At 38.6% G+C, this 10,983-nt stretch overlaps 1 protein-coding gene across 2 annotated transcripts; it reads left to right on the top strand.

The window, feature by feature from the left end:
• The first annotated feature begins 622 nt into the window (after nt 1-622).
• LOC116729712 (uncharacterized) lies at nt 623-10,853 on the top strand. Of its 2 annotated transcripts, XM_032578404.1 has the most exons (14): nt 623-868; nt 1,950-2,054; nt 3,374-3,482; nt 4,054-4,190; nt 4,889-4,957; nt 5,030-5,112; nt 5,606-5,795; nt 6,216-6,404; nt 7,543-7,641; nt 7,726-7,887; nt 8,557-8,682; nt 9,011-9,095; nt 9,500-9,581; nt 10,069-10,853. In XM_032578404.1, the coding sequence occupies exons 1-14, from the start codon at nt 796-798 to the stop codon at nt 10,588-10,590; spliced, it is 2,031 nt and encodes a 676-aa protein (XP_032434295.1). In that variant the 5' UTR covers nt 623-795; the 3' UTR covers nt 10,591-10,853. The 2 variants fall into 2 exon arrangements, with proteins under 2 accessions (XP_032434295.1, XP_032434296.1); XM_032578405.1 differs by lacking the exons at nt 623-868; nt 1,950-2,054 and adding an exon at nt 3,801-3,817.
• Nucleotides 10,854-10,983: the final 130 nt, after the last annotated feature.

Genomic DNA, 10,983 nt, shown 5'->3' with positions numbered 1-10,983 from the left:
GAACGGATGACGACGGAAACCCAAAAGATTCTGGTTTAAATGTGACAAAAGAAAATGACCTCCTATAAAAAGAAATGTGTGATTTGTGAAGGATTCGTCTTAAAATCAAATAAATGGACAACCCTGAGCATCCTCTTCAGTCAGAGGCTTCTTCAGGACCACTGTGATACAGACTGCTACAGGAGATCTTTACTTCCTACAGCCAACAGCAACGACTGTTTGAAGAAACTGGATGATATGAGTTACATTAAATTTTTGGAATTAATTGTGAAAAAGACATGAAATTATAATACTATGAATTTATTCTCATTATTTAATGACTAGTTTCAAACATTTTAAATTGGGTGAATAAATGTTTTACTTCTGGAATTGTGAAAATAGTCATAAAATTATATTATGACTTAATTCTCAAAAAAAATTCTTATAATTCTAATTAAAGTAATTTTGAACTTAAATGTTTTTTGACTTACAGAAACCACTCTTTATTTAACTTGGTGATTTTGTTTGTGTTTACATCCAACAATGAAGAAATGAAATTGTTTTTATCTCTACTGAGTAAAAACCAGCTCCCCTGATGATGATGATGATGATGATGGAGAGGAAGTGAAAGCCTCAGTGTGACGCATCGAGCCGCTGAACGGAGTCGCTTCCTGCTCAGCCTCAGAGGCGAGTCCTTCGGGTTCAGGGCTGCAGCAGACAGCAGCTGGATGTCTCCTGATGTTTCCTCAGGTTAAGAAATTTCTGAGATTAATATGAAAATCCTGAGGTTCCTCCTGCTGGTTCTGTTCTGCTGAAATGGACCGCTGCTCTCTGGAGCGGCTCTTTCTCATCTGGACGCTGGTGATCCGCCTCGGTGGATTCTGCTTCGGTGAGTTTGGCTCAAAGCTCCACCATGGAGGGAAACATCTGAGGCAGATCCAGCTTTTATTCAACTTTAATTCTTCTGAGCGTTTTTCATTTTCAGAAATGTTTTTAAACATTTTCCACATCCGATCGATCGGTAACCTTGTTTTTTCATTGATCCGTTCAAAGTTCAGTCAGATGTGAGTCCCACCCGTCTGAACCCAAAACTCGTTTCATTAAATTCACGAGTTTGAGTATAAAAAGTGTTCGATGTAGAAACTAAACCGATTTAATACAAATTCAGGTCATTTTTTAAGTTTGCACTAATTTACTATTTTTAAAATTGTGATTCACATTTTAGTTCATTGAAGTTTATACAAGTACTTTATGTATAAAGGAATCACTAAGTGAATCTTAATAAACTTCAAGTCTACTAAAATATTTCCAGTAGAAAATAGACCAGATACTTAGTAAAGTTTAGTTTTTGCAGTGTATTTGTACACTTTTTTTTATGAATTACTAAAACTAAAATGTACTGTTTTAATATTTATACTACTATAAGTACATTTGTAATTTCCCGTATTACTGGCAGTATAATATTTATATGCTGAAATATAATTCTTAATGTATTCTTTACTTACATCTAACTACTTTTCTCATAAAATGATAAAGTAACATTTTTATATTTATATAGAATAACAATTGGATTTCCAAAACACATTAAACATTTTTTTCTTGTCAGTATGTTGGAAACTTTGTGCTTTTCTTTAAATTATTTTTTCTTAAATATCAACTTTTGCTGTTTCTAAGTTTTATGGTTTGTTTTTGTTTTAGTCTTTGTAATTTGTTTGTATTTTTGCTTCTATATTTTTTTAATCTTCTTAATTATTATTTATGTCTTTGATTGAACTGTTTTATGGCAATACTTTGTTTATTTTTTTTTATAAATTTTTTTCTTCAAATTGTTTTTCTTGATTTTAGAACCAAAAACGTAGAGCTAAAATTTAGATTCTTTAAAAATTTTATAAAGTAAATATTTATTTAAAATAAGTTGTGTATATTAAATTATAGCAGTTTAAGGATCTGTTTGTGTTTTTCTATGGTAGAAATCACAGTGAGACACTTTGAGCTGAAACCATGTGAGGGAAACAACCGGATCTGCGTCACCAACCAGAGAGACTGCAAACCTCCGCCGCCTTCACCTTCACAGAGTGAGACACATTCATGGAAACACTTTGAAATATTAGACAAAAGCCTTAAAAATCTGATGAAATTGCATTTTAACACACTTTATGTTTTATTAATATTTTTAAAGGTCTGCAATTATGATGTAATACCTCAAGGTTCCTCCAGGGGCGCTACTTTAGATCCAGACTTGAATCTTTAGAGTTCAGAATTATTTATGTTTCATTATAAACTATATTTGGTAATTTATTGGCTTTTTTTTTCTCCGAAGAGTTTTTGCGGCGCTAGTGGCTCGCATTTTTTTTGGACAGTAGGCAGACAGGAAGGAGGGTGGAAGACATGCGGTAAAGGTCGTCGGGACCGGGAGTCGAACCCGCGACGACTCCCGGTCTCCCGGACGACTAAGGCCTCCAAATGTGGGGCGTGCTAACCCCCTGCGCCACCACAGCACGCCCCAATTTATTGGCTTTTTAAATAAATGTTTTTTGTGCCACATGGGCTTTTATTCTAGTTTGTTGACTGTGACTGAATGGGAAAAGAAAACCGAGTAGCTCCGCCCCCTGATGATTTAGGGGCGGGGCCAACAAAAAAACAAAAAAAAACAAAGGGCGTGGCCAAGTTTGAGAATGAGGGGAGGGCCTAAGTGGGCTTGTTGTCAGGACAACAGCCCAACCTGGAGACTTTTCAGACCCTCTAGAGATTTTATTATTATCACAAAAGCAACGAGTGACAAACCTGACGACTTGTTCCTTTGTTGTTGGAAACGTTCATGGCGACAGCATTGAACATTTCCCTTCCTAAACACTGCTGCCAGTCTCTGACATGGCTATATAGCAAACGGGGGGCTGTGATGTAGACGGCAACCCAACTGGACTGTTGGAACCAACAGAAACATTCAACTGCAGTACCACCGTTCAACCCACAGGGGGCAGCACTGGTTTCATACTAAATGTTGCACAATTAAACAAATTTACACAACAATATCACAATTTGCTAAAAGGTATGAGACAAACTGAATTTAGCAGATAAACTGTCTAAATTCAGGACCAATTTAGACCCAAAAAAGATAAATATTAGGATATTACAATTTAAACTGAAATATGGGCTTTATTCTAGTTTGTTGATTATGACTGTAACTGTTGGATGATGGGAAGTTTCCACGTTTTTTGCTTCTCGATGATAATCTTTGAGCACGATCAGTAAATGTGCAGGCAGGAAGTAAAGTTTCAAAGCAGCTAGCTGCTAGCTGGTGGTAAAGTTGACATTTTGTCCAGAAAACCAAACTGAGACGGTTGAAAGTGTCGGGTGTTGAACTTGACTGGAGGTTTTTGATTCTCCTCTGCAGAGATGCTGAACATGTCCTGTTACTACCAGCAGACTGCAGACGGAGTCAGATCTGTGAGCTGCAGCTGGAGCCAGCAGGCTGAGAGTCGAGTCTCGCTCGTCTTCACCAGGTGAGACGATCTGAAATCACTCCACCGCGTCCGGTTCTGCACCGCGGCGGGTCGGGGCGGATAAAAAGGACGAGAACATTTCCACCAAGACGCTTAGAGATTTTGAGATTAATCTCAGAAAGAACAAGGAAATTTCTGAGTTTCAAAAGTGAATAAAAAAAACAACTTCCAAGGTTTTTCTAAGAAATTTCTGAGATTAATACCAAAATTTAAGTTTTTCTAGCAAATTTGGACTTTTCAAAATCAGAAATGTCCTAGCTGTTTTTGTTTTTTTTTTAATTTCTGAGAATCTCAAAATGTAAAAAATTTTTCTTTCAGATTTTCCACTTTTGAAGGTCAGATTTTCCTAATTTTCCTAAAAATTTCTGTTATTAATTTCAATGTTTTTCTGGCAGATTCAAAAGTTTGCTAGAAATGTCCTTATTTTTGATATCTGAAGCTTGAAAACTTCCTCGTTTTTTCCAAATAATTTCTGAGCTTAATCTAATATTTCTGAGTATTTCAGCAGAAATTTACTCCTTTTGTATCTACAGTGCCTCTAACACGCCGCCGTCTTTGTGTCTTTCCTCAGCGGGTCAGAAGTCTATTCCTGTCTGGGGATCTTCAACCCTGCGGCCGTCCTGGGTTCTCTCCGTGTGATGGCCCGGATACGGAGCTACCTGACCGGGACAGACGAATGGTCTCAGCCTCAGTTCCTGTTGGATGCAGGTTAAAACATTTCCTCTGGTTTTAAATCTTTCAGACAATCTTTCAGAATGCCTCTCTAAACTACTGAACACACTTTTCTTTCCCCAGGTGGGAGCATTTTCTCTTTTGCTTCTGTTTCCTGTGGTTGCAGAATTTTTCTGTTGCATTAGTTTTTTTGTGTGTTTTGGAGTTTACATCATTCATGCGTTTGGACTTGTTGGCCACCGTAGTTTTGCAACTTAATTACATGTCTAGTTTTGTCTGCCGTTCTAATATCTTATCTACAAATTTCATCTTGTGAAAATGTCATTTTTTTCCATTCCACACTTTGTTTTGTTCACATTTTCTGTATTTAGTTGCTTCAGTAACTTCCTCTTCTGCAAGTCCATATCCCGCCTACGTGTCACTGCATCGTGTGCAGATGTTACTAAATGACGTGAACGTGTTATCAAATTGAGAATATGCTCTTATCTCATTTTAAACCTGCTGTTCCCACACTAATCTTTTCATGCATGTGAAAATGTTTTGTGCTAAAGAGGACGCATCTTGTTTTTACACAAGTAAACCGGAGGTGTTTTTATTTCTTTTTGTGTGGATTTTAAACATTTACTGGTGCACACATTAATATCTATAAATGTCACAGTATAGTTTGGTTGTGTTGTCGTCTGTTTCTGCGCCTGAGAAAGTCGACTGATGAAATCTGTATTTGGTCTCTGCAGCCAAAACTTCAGAGTCTGTGATCGGGAGCGACAGGAGCGGAGACACGACCGTACGAACCCTGGACAGAGGTACAAACTATTTATTCATATTAATTAACTGAAATGATGGGTTGGCATCATTTTTAACCGTTATGCCTCCAGTTCCCTCCAGACCTGCAGAGTTGTGTTACAGAGTGGAGAAGACAGGCGATGAAAAGTCTCTCCTCCTTCATCTCATCTGGATGGTAAAACTTGTCGAATCAATTCATGCTGTCAGATAAAAACCAGATGTTGAACATATTAAATATATAGTGAAAAATTAATTTGATAGGCACTAAAAGCACAAAATAAAAAATTAGCTTTTAGCTAATATCAGGCAAAGTATTTACATAATTAGATTTACCTTTTCATGATTTTACAGTTTCAAATTCACTTACTTTTTTCAAATTATTAAACAAATTTTAAGGCCCTAATTTTGCTCCATACAGTTATTTTTGTAATTTAACAGTTTCAAAAAATTTTTTAACGCATTTCTTGATCACAATTCAGCTCCTTGCTATTTTTTTAAAACTTCAGTAAATCATTTTTAAACAAATTTTATGGCAATAATTTAGCTCCATACTGCTCCACCCTGCAACCCTCATAACTCATAACGTGTTGATTAATAATTCAAAAAGTAACAGAAACATTTTAATCGTGTGGAAAAATCTCATGTTCTATATTTTCTCTGTATTTCAGGGTTCTGATCCAGGTCGGGTCCTCGGGTACCAGGTCCGCATCGACCCAAACGAACACGTTCAAAACGTCACCGAGACGACTTTCCTCCTGGTGGTGAAGGGGGGGAACTACAGCGCCACAGTTCGGGCCTTCAACGCAGCTGGTTTCGGACCCGCAACCCGACTGCAGATCGACACACAGGATCAGAACCGTGAGTATTTCACAGCTTGACTGATCAGAGGATTCAGTTCATTGAAAATTAAACACCGAAAACTTTTCTCCTGTCTCATCAAAACAGGAAAGTTGACCGTTATCTTTTAAATTGTCACGTTTTAATTTCTGTTGCTTCAGTTTTGCAACATCCTGAGTGAGGTTGAGTTTCTTATCAGAGGAGAAACTGAGAATTCAGGGAGGAAGTGACCAGATGTTGGATAAAACTACTTCCTGTCACATCAGATGGGTTAAATTATCAAGGGTTGTTTGAAAAACCTCTGAATCAAAAACCGAAAAACTGACAAACTTCAATACTTTACTTTAAATACTTTAAAATGAGAAGATTTTTAAAACGTGTTCGTTCATTAGTGGGTTCTCTAACCGTTTCATTTTCCGTGAAACTTTCTTCCTCCTGCAGCTCGACTCTCTGTGAGGAACTTGTGGATTTCCAGCGGTTATCCTGAAAACGAAGAGCTGCAGGTCAGGTGGACGACCGCCACCGCTCTGCCTGGCGGCCATGTTGTCGTTCAGTGGCGCTCAGAAGAGAACCCGTCCAGCAGCCGATGGGTCAGAGTCAACGGTTCCAGTTCCTCTGCTGTCATCACAGGTCACCTGACATGTTTATAGTTCATAATTCTAAAAAATATTATCTATTTTTCCTATTATTATAAATCAAAGGCAACTTTAATCAGGTGTTTCTAATCCTGGAAATGTTCTTCAGGTGACAGAAGGCCGACTTTGTAACTGTCTTTATGTGACTCTGAAGGTTCAAACCCAGAGTTCAACCTGATCTCTGGTTTCCAGCAGTAATACCAGAAGCTGTGCACTGAAACTAGATCTACAGCTCTAGATTTATAACTCTATATTTATAACAAAGATAACTTCAGTTTTGTTCTGTTCAGCTGGAGAAAGTTTTGGCACATCCACACATTTATCTGTTCTAAGTATCTGTTCAGTGATTGGATGGTTCAAAGGTCACCTGGTGACATCGTCATGTAAATCTGCATAGTTATGGTAACTAATATTATTACTTATGAGAGCTCATAGATATTAGATAGGAGTGGTCCAAGAATTGAACCTTGTTGTACTCCACATGTAATTTTTATGCCTGAAGAAATTAAGTGATTCATATCAGTCGATATCAATAATTAAGAATTTTTTTTTTTTCTTTTTGTTTTAAATATCAGAAATACTGTCAAACTGCTGGTGACGTTTCCTGTTTTATCCAGTTTCCCCTCCATGTTCTTCTGTTTTCAAGAAGTTATGAGGCTCGTTAGCGAAACATGGAACTGCTGCTGCGCAAGTTACTCAACAGGTTGTTGCTAGGTAACCAAAGAGTGAGTGAGTTGCTAGGTAACCAAAGAGTGAGTGAGTTAGTTGATGCCACCAAATCTTGCTTAGCTGTGAGTCTTTCCTCTGCCTACATCTCCCAGAATGCTGTGCGCTTGTGGATCAGAGTTAGGTGAATATTCTATATATTGAATACTTTATAGATGCGTTATCTATTGATTATTGATAATACATCTATCATGAAATACATTATTGTCCAGCCCTAATTTCCTGTAATATTCTTAATTTTTTTTTTTGCTGAATTTAGTTAATTTAGTTAAAATTTCCAAACCAACACAAGTGTTTGAGCTGCAGCTGCTTCTTAAAATCTCTTTGGAAAACTTTGTTTGTACTTTTGTGTTGTTGTTTCTTTTTTCCATCTTGTTCAGAGCTTCTGACCCTGTTTGTGTCTCCAGGTGTTGACCCTGATGAGTCGTACCTGGTCAGTGTGTTCCCCGTCTATAACCAGCAGTGTGGACCTCCTCGGTCTCTGGCCGGCAGTCTGCAATATGGAGGTAACCATGGCAACCACTGTTTTTAACGAAGAGGATGAAGAGAAGCATGACCTCTGGGTGATTTTCTTCTGCGTTTTCTCTCAGCCCTGATGGAGGTCGTCAGTCTGAAGGTCGTCAGCGTCACTAAAACCACGGTGACCGTCGTGTGGGCGTGGCAAAGGAAGCCCGGACCAATCAGAGTTGACCAATACCGTGTGATGCTGAGGAGAGACGCCGACACACAACGTCTGTTTTCACCTGAAGCATGTTAGTATCGTGTATTTAAAGTTTAGTGAAGCTGAGACACAAGCAGCCAATACTATTCATCAGTTTTGGTGGCGACCGCTAATAGCAGAGCTAATTTTTCGCTTTAGCATCTTAGCTAACTTTGAAACGTTTTTCTGGCTAAATAAAGTTCAACATCTCTGTTGACGTTTTGTCATTGCCAGTTAGAAATTCTGGTTATATTCATGCTCAAATGTAGAAGTCTGTTTCCACAGCAGTTCTGTTTCATCTCATTTTCTCTTTTTCAGTGAACATTGAGTAAAACAAACAACAAATAAATTATACAGAACAATACAGCACTTACATGAACAACAACTAGGGGTGTTAGTTAAACTAATACATGCATAAATTCACAGTTATGAATTTTTTTGAGAGCCCAATGTTGGTATAGCGCTTTAGCGTTAGCTACCACTAAATACTATGTTGGTATCGGGATTTAACATTAGCATAACTAATATTTATGATTAGTGCTTTTGGGTTAGCACAGCCACAGTTTTAGTTAGAGGTGTCCACCACTGTTAATTAGCTTCACCCAAATTAGCTTGATTAGCCAAACCTTCCAAGCAGGTTTGGCTGCTTGGAAGGAAATAAAAACAAATGTTTGTTTCTTTCACCTGTGAACAGCCATCAGGTCTATAATCTGTTTTCCAGCTCTGTCTTTGTGGCCGGACCAGCAGCAGCACACCTTCTCCAACCTGACTCCCAGCACTGAGTATTCTCTGCTCCTATTGGCTGACGATGTTTCCAGAATCATCATCCCTGTGGCCACTCATTATGGTGAGCTGTTCAGCCCCGAAACTCAAATGAAAGAGACACCAGCTTGTTGTTTTTAATCGTGTGAAATTAAAAAGCAACGAGTTGATCTGAGCAGCGAGGAACTCCTGGTTGGTTGGAGTTTGGACTGTTTATGGTGACTGTTTTTAGTTTGAGGGAAATCCGACATTCCTCATTGCTGATTGGCCTGCTCTTCATGCGCCACCTGCTGGTGACAGCATGTTATTGCAGCACCATGTAATCTGCGATCTGTCGAACTAAACCAGCATCTGAGTCTCAGAGGATGAAGTTGTTGGAGCCGGTTTGATATTCTGGGATTTTCTCTCCTCAGATGAAGTTCCAGCGGTTGCCATGGTGATTCCTCTGCTGCTCCTGGTCGTCATGGTGACGATCATCTCCGTCCTCTCCAGAACTCTGTGAGTTACTGGAGACGAACATGACATCTGATAATGATGCTCCGTCCGTCTGTTGCTTCTGTTTAATATGTTGAAATGTAGTTTATGTTATATTATGTATTAATTTTTAGTATCTAAAACATATTTATCACCAGTTTCTAAAATGGAAAACTTTCTTCTTGCTAAACCATTTTTGATTCTGATTATTAGTTTCAGGCGTTTCTTAAAGATCCTCAGTGAACTTTGATGGTTTATTTTGTTATTTTTCACTTTACTGAGAGGAAGTTCAGATGTGAAGGTGATAAGATAATTCAGCTTTCCTCAGGATTTCCTGTGACTTTATCTCTTAGACATTTTGCTTGTAGAGATCATGTCTTCATGTTTGTATATTTTTGATTCTGACTATAAATGGCGTTTCTGTGCAGATACAAGTCGTACTTCTTCCCGATGATCTCCAGCCCTAGAGAAAGCACGGCAGGCCAGTGGCTGCTGAACCCGAACCTGAAGGTGATCTGACTTTTATTCTTTCATTTCGTTTCTGTTTGGGGAAGAGTTCTTCCTCCAACAAAAGATTTTACAATCCAAACTATATGCAGTAAAAAATTGACAAATTAGCTAAGTTCTGCAAACAACTGGAGCCAAAAATAAAATGGTGTTTGGGGGCAACATGGACACTTGGCCACGCCCCTCTGTGTGTCTTTGCTCCGCCCACTTTGGTAGGATTTTTCTAAATTAGTTTGGGGGCGGAGCTTTACAGTTAGTTACACGTTAACTAGAGTACACATTGTGCTACAACTGGAGAAATAAAATAATGAAGAAAAAAATAATACAGCAATAAACTTCACAGCTTTTCACTTTCTGTTAAAGCAACTAAAAATGTAAGGTTATAACAAATGAGAAGTTTTCATTGATCGAAAGCAAAACATTTAAAAATCAGCCAAACTGCAGGAACAAAACGTCTTCATCATCTGAGTGTTTCTGTTGTTTTTCTCAGAAATGTGCGGAGAGGAACTTCCTGGACGTGGCCGACTTCCAGGTGACGGACGTTTTAGGACAGAAGCATCTGATCCTGGTCCGCCCCAAAGATCTGCATAAGGAGACGTCTCTGCCACCAATCAGCAGCCTCTCAGTCAAACTGGACACTGTGCACATTACTGGTACCAAACCAATCACAGGACACGAGTGGGACGTTCGGCCAATCACAGAGCAGCAGCTGCTCTCTCTTCAGTCAGTTTTTACGTCGGAGATCGGAGGAACCGAAGTTCCTCTGCTGCAGGAACAGGAAGAGAGCGGCTGCTCTCCTCAGAGCGAGGAAGATGTTTATCCACCCTATCATCATCATCATCATCAGGCTTTCACGTTTCGGTTTCCAGAACTCCTGACGGACTTCCTGGAGCAACCGGAACCGGTGACTGGACCGCTCAAACCGGTCCCTGAGGTCGAGTATTTAACAAACGGCTGCTTCAGAGCAGAACCAGCAGCTGGATCAGAACCTTCAGTATCAGTCCTGCATTAACTCAGAGGAGGAACACTGACCCCTAGTGGCTGAAAAGTCCATGACAACACAAACAGGAAACTGCTTTAATGAGTTACTGAACCTTCTTTATGAATATAAAAATAAAAACATCTGAAATGACAACTTATAAAAGAAAAGTATTCATTTGAGATCTTTTATTTGTTTAGAGATCCAACATGTGCAGCACTGGTTTATATTTGATGTGGGAAAAATTAATCAGTAAAAACGTTTGACATTAATAAAAACAGTTTTATGAACCAAAAGGACCAAAAAGATTTAATTATTTTCTTTTAACTGTTTCTTCTATCCAGTTATGTTAGTCAAGGTAAGTCAGGGAATTTATTAAGCATTTTTGCAAAACTTGCTAAAGTTTACTTCCCTGGAAAAATGACT

Source organism: Xiphophorus hellerii, chromosome 12 (assembly GCF_003331165.1).
Source record: "Xiphophorus hellerii strain 12219 chromosome 12, Xiphophorus_hellerii-4.1, whole genome shotgun sequence".
In the NCBI taxonomy this organism is placed as follows: Eukaryota; Metazoa; Chordata; class Actinopteri; order Cyprinodontiformes; family Poeciliidae; genus Xiphophorus; species Xiphophorus hellerii.
The sequence above is the reverse complement of the archived record's forward strand: the minus strand, read 5'-3'. Positions and strand labels throughout refer to the sequence as shown.

Excerpts from the sequence above, each read along its gene's own strand:
- LOC116729712 (XM_032578404.1), top strand. The coding sequence starts at position 796 with ATGGACCGCTGCTCTCTGGAGCGGCTCTTTCTCATCTGGACGCTGGTG. Across the intron at positions 3,483-4,053 it reads GTCTCGCTCGTCTTCACCAG|CGGGTCAGAAGTCTATTCCT; the intron begins GTGAGACGATCT and ends GTCTTTCCTCAG. Across the intron at positions 5,113-5,605 it reads TCCTTCATCTCATCTGGATG|GGTTCTGATCCAGGTCGGGT; the intron begins GTAAAACTTGTC and ends TCTGTATTTCAG.